A 15828-nucleotide genomic window follows, 5' to 3' on the forward strand; every position below is an offset into this window, starting at 1 on the left:
ATCATGAAATTGGTGGGCGATACCGACTCGCACTTGACTGTTTTGTTTTTCAAAAGAATAACTTTACTTAAGCATCTTACGCACTCTAAAATAAGACATGGTAATGCTACTAATATTTGTATGACCTTTCTTCGATATAAATAATCTCATCATCATCGTCCACTGCTGGACATAGGCCTTTCAAATGGCACGCCACTGAGCTCGATCTTTCGAAAAAACTCCCCATATTTGAATTAATTGAAACACAATTGTTGATTTTAATGACATTTATTAAAAAATATATATCATTTTTACAATATAATAATTTATTACTAAACTTAAACAATTTTAATATAATAAAATTATATAAAATAGTAGAATATTTATATAATAAAAAGATCACACTGACTAGATTGCCACACCCCTGTCTGTTGCAGTTTGTCTACGATTATGATATGTAAGAAAAGACTAAATAAAAAGAAATCTTTGACAACAGAAAAAAATATATAAGAATTACTTCTTTGGTTGGATTGTTTATCTATATCTTTTTAGATACCATACATTAATCTATATAAACTCGTAAAAAAGAACCAAGCTGAATAGATATTTATATTTTAACTTCTTACTTTATTTATTTTTCTACTCATCTACAGGACGTTAACAAGTGACAAGTTCTCCGTTCTTCCGTTCCCATGTTTTTTCTTTCTTTTCTTTCTTTCCTTTTGCAAATCTAATTCCTATTTCTTATTTATACTGTAAGTAAATAATGGAAAGTTATTTCCATTGAACGATTGAAACAATATCGAAACATTGCTTCACTAACACAGAGAATGCATATTGAATGCCGATAGCTTTGTCCAAGTCAGTTCATATGAAAATAAATGGTAACGAGATACGAAAGGAAGACATACATACATGTACTACATACTTTGCGTAACATATATTTAAGGGACTTTTTCATTGTGAAATAAAGGAACTTGTTCTAAATTAATTATTTATAATACTTTATTTCTTTACTTTTTAGTAAACAGCATGTTTCGAAAACTTGACATATATGTTTTTTTTTTTCAGCTTCGCCCTGTATCTTACATGTAGCAGGGTAGGCAGAGAAAGCCTAGAGTTAAGACACTCCGCTCCCCATTTTCCGCCTAATTCTAGAGGCATTGCATGTTTAGATTTGGACCTCAACCCGGCATTTATGTAATCCTTTTCTATTTAATTCGTTATCAATATTGAAATAAAGATACTTCTTCATATCATAACACGTGGACAAACATCCATTAACATTTTTGGTTAATTACAAACATATTAATTAAAAACCTGGATTTGGGCTCTGTTACTTTATATATTTTAATTAATGGACCTCGTGGTGTTGGTTTGTTAAATTATTAGTAGGTATTATTTATTATATTATTTATTTATTTATTTATTATAATAATAAAAATACTGATACAGATTGAAATATAAGCAATTTTATAAGAAAAATAATGGAAACTACACTAAAGTATAAAAACTTAATAAATACATAAAAATACTTCTTTAAATATATAAAAAAGATATAGATAAAAACGTTAAAAAGAGGAATTACATCTATAATGTCAAAAAATAAATACTATGTTACAGAAAAGATTTACTATCTAACGGTAACTTTTGACCATATTAATAATCCTAATAATATATTTAATTAATAATAAATATGACTTAAATAATCTTTGGTAAATTAGCCGTATTCGTGAGCATTAATAAGTTAATTAAAAGCTTATTATTTTCTATATTTGTGTATATAATAATTAAAACTAACTAAATTAAATAAGATCGCTAATGTTATTTATAGCTCGTTTTCCCGCGTAAATATTAAAAAGAAAAACTAAAATTAAAATCTCTATATCTGTACCGTTTTTACGAAAAGCTTGCATTAAAATAATAATAATATCAAACTACGAATAATATTTTAAATAATATTAAATAATATTTATATTTATTATTTTATATATTAATATCTATTAATAGTATATTATAAATCAGAATATCCATAATTATCCATGTTTATCTCGATGTTTTTGTCACCAGTGCCAGTGATCACCTGAAGAACTTTGAAGGCCTTGGACTGCCGAGGGGAACCTTCTTTCATAATTCTATGGTAGTACACACTGAAATAATGAAAAATGTTTAAATTGGGCAGTTTTGAAGGGGCGTTCAAATTTTAATACGTTCCTAAAAAAATATTAAAAATCTCTCTCTCTCTCCCTCTTTTTTTTTCAAACGAACGTTTCGTATATTGAATGAAAATTGACAGTTATATCGTGATCTGAATATAAAAATGAACTAAATGAATCTATTCAATTAAAAAAAAAACAATTTTCTTAGCTTATGTAATTTTTTTAAATTATAGTTTATTAAATATGAAGAGCAAATATATATTATTATTTTCTTATTCAGTTAATAATTACATATTCATTTTTGGTTTTATGTTGAAATCAGTATTTACACTTAATTAGGTAAAATACTAATTATATGAAATGTACTAAAAACTGTACATAACAGTGTGCAAACCACTATATACAATTATTTCACGCATCACATCTGATGAATATAATTATATATTTGTTAAACAAATTCAATTGTTTTTTTTTCTTCAGCTTCACAAGACAGAGGGAACCTATTGTTCATACACTCCGTTTCTCATTTCCGGCGAATTCTGGAGGAATTCTCGACACCAGAGAGTGAGAATATAATTCGAATAATCTTCTTTAAATACGTTTTTTTACCATTATTTAGTAAAAACAGCAAAAACAAAAGTATATAGACAGTTTAGAAGCCAAAAATCTCAAAAAAAAAGAAAAACGATCGCAAAAAAGTCGTATATAAGCATATACATTTAAAAATTTAAAATTTTGAAAGCGCAAAGTTAAAATTTTTAGTTTTAAACATCGATTTAACAGCTAATTACAGAGAGCGCAAATTGGTTAAATGGGTGGAGTAAACAGAATTAGCTCGAGCTGCCAAAGCGTGATGATGCTAATAACGCTAATTATAGCAAGTGCCTGATTCATGGAAGCGGTGCGATAAAAAAATATGTTTACTTTGGACAGTGCAAACGGCTCCCTTAGTACCGCCCACCGAAGCTGAAAAATTATAATGTTGCTTTAACATCTAGGCGAGCTCTAGGAACATCTAGTGAACTAATTTAGTGCAGTTTGGAAAGTATCCTTTTTGTGCTTTAACATCACTAAATTAAAAGAACAAAATTCCTTAATATGTTCTTTAGACAAATCTAATATTAAAATATTACTTTTCTAATAATTAATTACCTTTTGTTTGCCCCACCATCGTTGCCACCTTCAATCTGTATTGGAATTATTCTTGTCTTTGGCTGACTGTCATGACTATTTTGGAATCTTCTGTTTAGTGTAGGTAATTCTGGCTGATTCTGCCCTTCATCCATTCGAACCAGTTGCGGTGATAAAACTCTCATGATACGTTGAGTGGGTTGCGATAGAGGAACCTGTGTGTTGTTTTGTGCTTCAGGGTTTTGTTTCATATCAATTACAATCCTTAGTTGAGGCTGCTGGTTTCCTTGCCTGCCATGATTCCTTGTTTCTGTACTTGACACTTCCATTTGTATGGGAATGACTCTTCCGTGAGAGTTTTCACGTGGTAAACTTTTTCTATTCTCAGAAGGCCGTGTTGACCAGTTTGGCTGGACCGGTTGCTGGTATTTAGGCGGACTAATGACTTCGCGAACATTTCTTTGTATTTCGTTACTTTTCCTTACCCATTCTGGTTCTTGATTTGATTCTCTTGGGGGAGTTGCTAACTCTCTGCTTTGGCTTTTTCTGCCGTCAAGAGGTCTTTGACACCAGGCGGGTGGAGGCGTTTTAGTTTTTTCTTTTTGTGTTTTAACCCACGCTGGCATAGATTTTGGACTATCGGGACAATAATATACAGGCTCTTGATTGACATATACCGCTTCTTTTTGGGGACTATTATTATATTCTGGTTGACTACTTTGTTTCTTTGGTGTTACCGGTATAGATATAGAAGACTGGTATCGAGTTTCAGGAGGAGATGTAGGAGATATTAATTTACTTTCTTGTGACCTCCAAGGTGCGCTATCTTGTCCTCTGTTATTGTTATCTTGAGAACCCCAAGGAGGGCTATACGGTTGTTGAGGAGGAGTTTGAACCTGTACAGGGATCTTTTTAGTTTCCTGTTTCCATGGTTGCTTATAGTTGTTTTGCATTTGGTTATTATTTGGTTCATTATCTTTCCATGGAGGATTATATGCTTGTTGATGATCAACATTTTGATAATTGTTATTTACAACTGGTTGGTTTTCTCGGGGATATCTATTTAGCGTGCTCGTTCGCCAAGGAGCAGAATTAGATGTCTCAATGCTCGGAGATGGTTGTGCTTCTTTTACGTTATCTGAACTAACGTTGTTGTAAATACTTTGATTATTTGGAAAATTGTCTTGGTTTCGCTGAGCAACTCGAGGTAGAGTATGAAATACTGAATTATTGGGCGATTGACCATAGTTCGGAGCATTTTGTTTTACAGCTGGAGAAAAAGGCCCGCGATTCATCAATGGTGATTGAGGACTATTATTGACACTCGAGGGAGAGTCACGTTTATCTGGTTGTCTCCAGTAATTATTAGGGGAAGGTGAAAATGAATCATTATTACTCGATGGGGTATGGTTGGGAAATGGTTGAGGACTCTTATTAAACTGTGAGTCCTGTCGTACTAACATTTCTCTTGTGTGAGGTATACCGTTAATATTTGGCGACGCTGAATTTTGATGTGCATATTGTGCTTCTGGTCTATGTAAAGGACTACCAGGTGATTGAGTTTGGTAAGGATAGTTTTGTCTTTGTATATTACTTGGTGAAGAATAGTTTTGTGGAATATTATGCGAAGGTAGTTTTACAGTAAGAGGACTAGGTGCCTTTTCGATAAATTTAGGCACGGGACCCATACGTTGCTGATCTGCTTTCTCTGCCTCCCAATGATAAGGACTATTGGTTTTTCTTAGCATGCCTATTGGATTTTCAGGTATAACGATTTCAGGTCGCTCGCCTAGTGCAACTGGTTTAGGAGCTTTGTCTTTCGGAGCTTCAATGATCAAAGGAGGTGGTGGAGGAGGGGCCGGTATTTTTGGAGGTGGGGGTGGGGGAGGCACAGGTCCTCCTTGAGGATGGTAATTGTTATTAGATTGTTGTGCATAGGCTTGTTCTTGTTCTTCTAATGATCGTTGACGAGCCATTCTTCTTGCCATACTCGGTGTCTTAATTTGTGATAAATCTAGTCCCCCTGGTGTATAGGTAAATGGTTTTTTATCTTTCGTCATCATGGCATTCTGAATACATGCTGGTGGTTCAGCACCTCCCATCGGCTGAAAATTATGAACAAACATCGATCTTATTAAATTTCTATTCGTAACAATAATACTGTTTATAATCAATGAACATTTATAAATGATATATTTTTATTTCACACATAATTATTAAGATAAGTTCGGTGTTTTGTTGTGCATAAAAATATAAACAAGAATGGCGATGGCGAATGGAGTTCATTTATTTGGAAATGTATTAAAACCTAAAAATTTTATAACTATTTTCACAGATTTCCCTACTTATATCTTTTTTAGATTCTCGCATATATGGCGCTTATCAGGGCGAAATTAAAATAATTCCCCCAAGTAGAAATTGAACACACTACTCTTACTGTGCCTCGCCGTTCAGCCCTCGACGGAATATTAATAAAATATATTAATATCTAAACAAATACTAACATTAACCTGAGTTTTGCCGAAGTTGGGGATGCGGCCGACATGTCCAGTGACTGGCGCGGGTCCGTATCTGGAATGAGTCCAAATATCATGTTATTTTTACACATACTCGTATGACAACACCGACGGCCATTGTTGACCCATTCCGCTCTGGCTGTTTGGAAACTTACATGTATTTGTTTAAAGCAATGAAAAACTGTGACTTTCATTTTTTTTGTTTTATAAACATTTATTTATTAGCAAACATCAACTTGTTATATCCGATGTTGAAATGAGGTTTTTTTTTTATTTCGTTGATTTCATAATATTCTCAACCAATCTGTGGTATTTTTTCAACATTAATTGGATGACCTTTAAAAAGTGCCAAATTTAGATTAAAAAAAATAGCAATAATTCTAAAATATTTAATAATAGTAGCTACCTATACTCTTTTTATTCTCGATACCAGTAGGTACTTGAGGTACAAAATATTTTTGGCAAAGGATAATGAATGCAGTTATATTAAACTTCGTCGTAGAATAGCCAAATTATTATATTAGTCACTTGAGCGCATATATAAATTCTGGTGTTTATTTTAAGACCTAACATATTCACTTTAAAAATAGCTTTGAATAAAATGTTCATGTATTTATTAATGTAACTATTATCTTTTTTTTCAGTTTCACACTGCATTCCGCATGTAGTAGGGTAGGCAGAGAGAACCTTGTGTTAAGACACTCTCCACTTTCCGCCGAGTTCTGGAAGCATTGCGTGTTCAGTGCGCTCTTGCGTCGTCACCAGAGCGAAGAAATGAAAATATTAAATATTTCATTGCCTCTAGTGGGAACTGAACCCATAACCCGTCGCGTTAACAATCACATACTTGTGCATCTGTGCCACAATTCAGTTTATTAATTTCATACATTTATATGATTATTTTTAGAAGATTACATTTTATAAATACATAATCTTAGTATAGATGTTACTTTTTCGTAATGTTAGTTAATAGTCAGTATTTCAAAACAACGAATCTACTAATACTAAATTGAAATATTTCTAAGAATAATTAGTATCAACAAGGAATATTAATAATTCCTACTTTTCAGTATAAATAGTAAGTACTATAAATAAATAAATAATTGAGAACGCTAAACTTACCCGTTAGCTGCCATCCTGTCGATGTAATATCGATGCTTCAACAGCACCAACTGGAAGTGAGATCATATCGGCATTAGCATAACAACAGATGCTTCGGGAAACGGGGAACTCGTTCAAGGTTAAATATTGCAGGATCAGTGTTCTGGATTGGTGTTATTTAAGTTATTTTACCATAAAATTTGTTGTTTTTTTCGAGACTGTCGTAGTGCATTGATATATACTGTGGTTGGTGGTGTTGGAGTTCGATTCCCACTCGGAGGAATTAAATATTTAATATTATCATTTTCTTGCTCTATTAACAAAGAAACTGGGGCGTTGAACCACCCTGTACGCAATGCCTCAAAAATTCGGCGGAAAGTGGAGAACGGAGTGTTAAGTCAGTGCTTTTCCTGCTATGTGCGTGATACAGCGTGAACGCGGACGAATGATTAAATATTTACATTTTGTACTTTACTTTCCGTTTAAAGCTTTACAGAACTTGTGTGTTGGGTACCACGACTAGATGACAACCTTTGAGTTGCCTCTAATGTCCAGTTGGCCCTAGTGTCCAGTTACCTAAATCTAGAATGGAAAATACTAGTGAACTCTGATCTATAGATGCCAAGGATGGTATGTGATGGCAGAATTTGGCACTCTAACGATAATTATAGTCGATGGCGAGACGCCAACCCGGTTTTAGCTCAACTACGCCTTACGTTCTACGGAACGAGCAATAAATTCACTTTTTTTCGAACATTCGTTTACCATTCATTCGCAGTGGTGATGAAAAATTAATGATTTATGCAGGAAATGCTCATTTTTTTTACTTTTGTTGCAATTACATCGAACTCACGGCCATCGCATCAGATACTCTCTCCTCCTCATCAGGCCTCTCTACATCGTTATTATTAAGCAAATTAAAAATTAACAAGCACAGAGAGAAGGTCCTTAGAAAAATGGAAATAAATTTTAGGAAATGACGCCTTTTTATTATGATTTTGATATATTTCGCACATTATTTTTAATTAATTTATTTAATGTAATAATACATTAATTATTTTAAGTATTATTTACGCGCAAATTACCCTATTATAGTTTATACTGTTTACCTGATTTGGCCTGTTTGTTTGACTTATGTAAATGACTATCTGTGATTAGAATAATTACTGGACAAACATATTTGCTAATTCTCTAAACATCATCGCTAACTGAAACGATAAAATTTTACTAAATAAATATTTCACGCAAAGAAAGTAAATAAAAGTTATTAAAAAGAGCCTATTCTAAGGGTTTATGGTGATTTGCCAAAAGTTTAAGATAGATAAATGCAAATAAATTCATAGAATAATAGTCGATAAATTTAACGATTACTCGTATATTAAATATAGCTATTTTAGTTTAAAATATATTTAAGTTTGTATATTTCAAAATAAAGTTTTCATAAATTTTTAAATGGCGGTAGTTTAATATTCATGTAAAAAATAGTGTTTAACACCTTGCAGTATGTTTTTTTTATCAGAAAAGAGCACGCAAAAAGGTTGATTGAAATTTTAAATTTAAGCTTAAAATTTTACTGGCCATGATTTTAAATAAAATATTGTAATATATTTTATCATATAAAAATAGATAAAGTTATTTACGAATTTTATTAGCAAACAACAGAAACTATCACTGTTAAAGCATTCACATTTTTTAAAGGGATGGAGCATATAAGATTAAACTGATATTTCTTACTTTGTGCAGTAGAATAAAAGATTATATAATAGCTATTAATAAATGGTACATAGAAATTTTACGCTACTTATACTTATAGAACAAGGAAAGTAGAGAGCCTAATGTTAAGGTAGTATAGTGTCCTAACGAGGATTGATAGCAGTTCATTTTTACAAAGTGATTACTTTGTGACAAGGCACTCCATAACCTAACCTAACCGGAGCGGAGAACCCCCCACTTCACCAATCGCAGATCTAATCCACAAAAAACATATCTAGCCACGCCCATGAATCCAGACCACAGTCAAGCACTACTCCATTGAAAACAACGACACCAATGAGCTTCTCTCAACCTCTTCACTTTACTATACCATTTCTAATATTTTAAATAAACCTAACATCAAAGCTAAAATCCAGGACCTTCCAGAAATTATCTCTAGATACGCCCATGAATCCAGACCTATCGAATGTACTGCAGTCAAATCCTATCCCATTGCCATACCATAGCTTCAACAAACTTCTCTTAACTCTTACTTTTCTATTTCTAATATTTTCAACAAACCCGACATTTCATTTCTAGTAGTACTAGATCAATTGTAACAGCTATATTCAACAGTACAAGTCATTCCAGATTCAGATGTCAAATCTGAGGCCTGCAGTGCACATGTTGGCATGACTAATACCTGCCTGCCTACCTGAGCCAAGACACCCACCTTTCATGAAATATTGATATCTATTCAAGTGGTCACAGCTAATTTATACCTGATTTCATTATTTTTAATTTTTTTTAGCTTCACGCTGTATCCCGCACGCAGCAGAGTAGGCAGAGGGAACCTAATGTTAAGACACTCCGTTCCCCCCTTTCCGCCGAATTTTGAAGACATTGCGTGTTGAGAGGCGCAAATCAACGTGGGAATATGTTTATTACAATTTAAATTGATCAATAAAAATTATGTCCATTTTAATAGATAATATAAATCATACATTCTTATAAAAAAACATTTACAATTGTGAGAATCTATTTAAAATTTAGACATTTTAAGATTATTATGTACTTTCAAACATAATTTTAAACTTTAACAAAAATTAATTTGAGGCCAATTGTGGAGCAGGGGCACGGGAGTGTGAACGAAACAGGTTGTGGGTTCAATTTCCACTCGAAGAAATGAAATATTTAATATTTCCATTTCTTTGCTCTGGTGTTGAAGCAAACGCAGCGTTGAACTCCGCCACACAACACGCGATAACTCCAGAATTCGGCGAAAATGAAGAACAGAGTGTCTTAACACTGCTGAAAATAAAAGTTTGTAAAAAAAACATGAAACGGCAACCGAGTAATATTATATTTATCTAAGTACGAATGTGTTTATGCATGCGCTAAATCCGAGCTTTGAGTCAGTAGCGTTACTCACGACTTACGTATGAAGCTTGCGATTACGCACGTGGAACGTGTCAAACTGTATAATACTCGCGACGGGTGCGGCTTCGCCCGCTTAAACTTATTGTTATATATCATCATTATCATCATCATCATCAGGCTGTTCTCGTCCACTGCTGGATATAGGCCTCTCCAATGGCTCACCACTGCGCCATCACATCGAGCCGTTGCCAGCAATTGTTTATAATATGGATTTTTTTTTATAAATTTTAAGTAAATCTTTTCATAAATTGCAGCCTAAGTACGATTCAGATGTGTAAACTATATTACTCAAAAGTTTCATCTTAATCCGTTTAGTAGTTTTAGCGTGAAAGTGGAATAAACATTAATCCTCACAAACTTTCATGTTTATAATGTTCATAGGATATCAGGATGGATTTTATATATCATGAACTTATTTGACGTGTTTCAAATTATATAAGGAAAGTATCTCCCCCCCTCCCCCTCCCCCCCCGCCTATCCTCCTGTGTGCGGGATACAGTTGTTTTTTTATTTCACATAAACAATTAAAGTTAAAGCCCGTAAATCCATCGCACAGCGTCACAGAATCTCTTACTGTAGGTGCGGTGTTTGTGAGTTCGATTCTTACTCTGGTGAGTAAATTATTTTGGTTAGATTCATTCAACACGTAATGACTCAAAAATTAGACGTGTGCACGGAATGTGAAACAAAATGCAAATACTAGTATATATAGGTATATATATAGGTATGCATGGGGAACCTAGGTTCCTTCTGCCTACTCTACTAAATAGAAGAAAAAAAATCGCTATAAGAATATTAAAACTGTTAACAGCAGTAGCGTTCACCACTTAGCACTGTATCATATCTTCAAACGGGCACAAATTGAAGAACATAGTTATAGCCCACACAATTTTGTTAGAAAACAAGGATTTTTTAAATCAACTTCACGCTGTATCCCTCACACAGTAGGGTAGGTTAAGGGAACCTAGAGTTAAAACACTCCGTTCTCAATTGTTTCATCATTAAATTAAAATTAAAGATTATTTGCTAATTACATGAATACCATATTTTATATTATCTATACTTCGAGTAGGTAAGGACCCAAATCATAATTATTTTTACTTTTAAACCTTGGCTGCTTTAAGGGTCATAGATTTGTCGGTACTCTAAAAGTAAGTCTATAGTCAATTTCTAAATATATAAGCTATAAAAATATAAAATTAAAAGGAACTACCTATGATAAGATTTTAATTAATATATCTTTTTTTCATTTTGGTATATTTTTTAAAATTATTAACTTCCCGCGCAAATATGCAACAGGTGTCTGTGGTAAGCTTTATTTTACTACTTTACCAATACGGCGTCGTACATTTATTTTATAAAAAATTACTAGTTAAAAAAAGAACAAAATCAGCTTCATTTTTTACCCTACTGAGTTACCTAGATAAACAGAACATGGTGTTAACTGGCGGAATTAAACGCCGCACTTAGTCTACCGGAGCAGAAACAGGAAAATGATTTATATAATCATTCCCCAAAATAGGAATGGAAGCCACAACCGTCGCGTTGTTGCCGCACTGCGCTACACCGGTCTCAGAAATATCTAGTTCATCAAACATAATTAGACTAAACGTACGATATTTGAACCTTGTTCTATTAACAGTATAAACTAATACTTAGTTGCTTACGCTATGGTTTTCATATCGATTTTAAAAGAACTTTTTCAAGAAGATTATAACGTGGATTTAGCTTTTTCCCCCCCATATAATAAGTACGTGACTGGCGTGGGCGATATCGCGAATTCCATAGGAATGTTTTTCTAATACACTATATAAATAGATTAAAGCGATAGAACTGGATTAAAATTGAGGTTCTAAGATTCGTGTATAAAAAAATATATAAAATTAGCACAAAAATATTTATAGTATATAATTTGGCATATTAGAATAGAATAGAATAGAAAAAACTTTATTGCACACAAAAATACATATAAAAGAGAAAGAAACAATATATTTTTATAAAATGTATGCAAAGGCGGCCTTATTGCTTCAAGCAATCTCTTCCAGGCATTAGGCATATTTTTAGGGTAATACCGAAAAATAATTTCTATTATTCGCCAAATCGCTCAAATTATAACATTCACATATTATTTTAATATTAAAATATATGACTTCCAAATTATTTAAATATAAATAATAATTCACAAAAAAACTTTCAAAAGCTCTAACAAAACTTTTAAAACTTAAATACTTTTTTTACTTACCCACACAAAAAGTAAAGGTAAAATCCAATAATCACAGTACACAGGTAAGGTAAGTTAGGTAATATTCGTAAACAGTCGCGTGGACGCGTCGTTCGTTCGGATGCGGCCGGGCGCCCGGGCAGGCGGCGTGTGAGCGGGCGCGTGTGGGCGCGCACTGTCGATATGGATAGATGCTAAAATGATACCTGGGCTATGCTTTTGAATTATTTTTTTTATATTTCTTTTGTTTCGTTTTGTTAATAGTTTTTGGGGATTTTTGGTTGGTAAAATTTTTTGAATGGGTTTTTCTCGTAATTGGTATATTTACCATAATATTTTATGGTGTTTTTGTTATTATTTTTTTGGTTAAAACTCAATGTTTAAGTTGTGTTTGTTTTTTTTTATATATTTTTATTCATTATAAAATTTATTTAGAGTAAACTTATTTCACAGATACATTCATTTCATATTGATGACTTTGTCTCTTGAGTTTAGAGATCCTGGGTACGTTATCGTAAAGACTATATAATTGCTACCCAGAAAAGGTAAACAGGAAAGGACACTTAAATAATATATTAAACAAATATTCGTATAGCACAAGCGGGCGAAGCCGCGCGGGCTAGTCATTACAATAAAACAACATTATATCGATAAAACAACAACATCACTAAATTGGCAAATAGTTTTATTTGGGACACACACTCACTGGTCGGTCTCACCACTCATTACGAATCAGGGTTTCTTAATTCACAACCTTCAATTTCATGTAAAAAAAATACAAAATGGCCTCGCGCCTGCAAATGTTATTTATAGAAGATATAGAAGAGAACCTATCATTATTTCTCGTCTCAAAATAAATATTATACGAATGATTCATGACCTATTTTAATTGTATAGTTTATTTATAAGCTATGATTCTCCTAATGGAATCTAGGTAGTTGAATACCTTCATCAGTTTTAAAAGCAATTAATCAATAGTTACGATCATTTGCATGGATATATGCTTGTATTGTATGTTTTTATGGTTTTTGTTTTGTTTTTGCTATCAATAAAATAGTGTTCCGTACCTCAAATGGTAAATACGGAACCCTTAAAGGACCATTTTGTTTTTCGTCTCTCAAGTCGTCGTCGATAAGACAATTTTTCTCAAGTTCACAAGGAGGTATCAACCTGAAATAAATATTAAATTCTAGGTCTATGGTCTTTGGAGCACAGAATAAATCAAGCTTTTAAGTCAACGCAATCAGAAGATACAAAATATACATATAAACTTCAAAAAAATCCAAATTTATAGAATACTTCTCGTAGTTATGAAATTTAGCACAAAGAAAAAAATACAATATAAATAACGGAAAAAAATCGAAAGTGTATTTTTTTAGCTATTTAATAGAAAAAAGTATTAATTTGTAGTTCATGTCATACAAAATGAGTGCACATACCCGCAAATTTGAGTTTGTCAACATTTATGAGTTGTACTTTCCGTTGCCCTACAGTCCTGAAATTAGAACGAAAGCTTTAATAGGCGAATCCGACTCGCTCTTAACAGGTTTTTAAATTGCAATTCAAATTATTTTTTAACGTTAAACATTATTATTCAAATCTTGATTATTAAAATCTTTAAAACACTTTGATTTCAAATAAAAAACCTAGAAATTTATATAAATTTGAGTAATATTCCAACAATTTCCACTAATTCATATACCTAAATACATTTATAGCGTTTGATATCCAATATACTATGTACCTATAAGCACGCGTGTGCAACCTTGCTGCAAGAATTTGGCCGGTGTTCAACGTCATATAAACAGGTAGGCTACAGGTTACCTGAAGAAGATTTTCAAGAATAATAATGAATAACCTTGAGTTGCTTCAGCTATATAAAACACTAAGTTTTTAAAAAAATATAAAGAGTGTAGAGGCTGTGGCGCAGTGGCACAAGGGTGTGGCTGTAACGCGATGGTTGTAGGTTCGATCCCCACTCGAGGAAGTGAAATATTTATTTAGGTTTATATTTCCATTCCTTCGCTCTGGCGTCGAGGCAAAGCGGCGTTGTTCTGCCACTCAACACGCAATGCCTCCAGAATTCGGCAGAAAATGCGGAACGGAGTGTCTTAACACTATATTCCCTCTGCCTACCCTGATGTGTGCGGGATACAACGGGAAGCTGATTTTAGCTTTCATCAAAATAATCTATTCTTTTGGAATGACGAGCAAATATTCTGTTTATAGATGTCAATTGGGACAGATCTAAAAACCAAATTTTTTATACGATTTCTAAACAAGTAGAACTAGTTTATATTTAACTATAGCTAAGGTGCACAGCCATAGGTAACGGAATGGAGAAGTGAGTCACAAAACATGAGAAGCCTTGAGTGTGCCAACTGCTATTTCCGGAGAAAATTTAGATATCCACCCGTCTCTGTGGCAGCTTTAAAACGTTCTCGCGTTTATTTTAGATTTATTACGAGTTTAATGACAAGATGATGTTTTTTAAATTTCTAAAATTATTCAAATAACGTCATTGTGCAATTACAAAATATTTGAATCTACATACGTAATGGTTTTTTTTAGCTTCACGCATACAGCGTGAAGCTAAAAAAAACCCCGCACATATGTAGATGAGGAGAAGGAACCTGAGAACTAAGTGTTAGGACACTCCGGTTCTCATTTTCCGCTTAATTACCAGCTTTTACCAGAGCGAAGAAATGATAATATAAAATATTTCACTTCCTTGAGTGGGGATCGAACCCACTACAACACTACACGTACAGTACCCTACCTACGGTACCTAGAGCAATATCTGTTTATAACAATAAATAAGTCCATCAAAAGATCTCCTTAACCCAATAACTTCTATAGTTATTCAAGACAATCGAATTAAGTGTAGACTGCATTAGAGACGTCATATAATTAATTGTTATCAAAATATTATTTGTCAATTGATTTTTTTTTATGGAAAAAAGACAAGGCAAACGAGCGTTCGGGTCACCAGATGGTGATCACCGCCGCCCACGACCCCGTGCAACACCAGAGGAGCTACAGGTGCCTTGCCAGCCTTTGAAGTGGAGATAGACGCGCTGGTGTTAGAAGAAAAATAATAAAGCTTTTACTTTAACATCGATCGTCTGAATTATAAAGGTATAATATGCACCTTTTAAAAATCCAAACTTAATTAATAAAAACTGCTATTGTTGTGTATTTCTAAGGAATTACAAAGAACTTTAACCTACCATTGGTTTCGATATTTATTTTTGTATTTGATATGCCGGATTAGTGGAGGCTTGATTGGGGGATTTTTGTCGGTCACTTAGGATGTGCCTTCTACGAGTATCATACACAATTCTTAGTTACTTCCATTTGTCTATGGAAATGGGGGCGAAGTCACGGATAAAACATAGTATTTTATAAAATATTATTATTATAGTACCGGAAATATTCTCTAGGACGTCGCCAATGCGGTGTTCTTCCCACGTCGAGCTGGGGCAAGGTTGGAACGACATTGGGTTTGGAATCTTGAGTATCAATTGTAGGTACTTATAATTTATTAAATGTTGATATCTATTATAATTTTGAATAAGATTATAAAATA

General features: G+C 33.0%; 1 protein-coding gene across 3 annotated transcripts; it reads right to left on the reverse strand.

Moving 5' to 3' along the window:
• Positions 1 to 1074: 1074 nt before the first annotated feature.
• Positions 1075 to 12421, reverse strand: LOC146536356 (uncharacterized). 3 transcript variants are annotated; one of them, XM_085190103.1, is made up of 6 exons: positions 12261 to 12421; positions 6908 to 6957; positions 5774 to 5840; positions 3291 to 5374; positions 3063 to 3104; positions 1935 to 2129 (listed from the first exon to the last, which is right to left on the reverse strand). In XM_085190103.1, the coding sequence occupies exons 2-5, from the start codon at positions 6919 to 6921 to the stop codon at positions 3086 to 3088; spliced, it is 2184 nt and encodes a 727-aa protein (XP_085046229.1). In that variant the 5' UTR covers positions 6922 to 6957; positions 12261 to 12421; the 3' UTR covers positions 1935 to 2129; positions 3063 to 3085. The 3 variants fall into 3 exon arrangements, with proteins under 3 accessions (XP_085046228.1, XP_085046227.1, XP_085046229.1); XM_085190102.1 differs by lacking the exon at positions 3063 to 3104 and having other exon boundaries at positions 1075 to 2129; positions 5780 to 5840; XM_085190101.1 differs by lacking the exon at positions 3063 to 3104 and having other exon boundaries at positions 1075 to 2129.
• Between the last annotated feature and the right edge of the window lie 3407 nt (positions 12422 to 15828).

This window comes from Heliconius melpomene, chromosome 9, assembly GCF_056956725.1.
Source record: "Heliconius melpomene rosina isolate 202511_hmr_F chromosome 9, ASM5695672v1, whole genome shotgun sequence".
In the NCBI taxonomy this organism is placed as follows: domain Eukaryota; kingdom Metazoa; phylum Arthropoda; class Insecta; order Lepidoptera; family Nymphalidae; genus Heliconius; species Heliconius melpomene.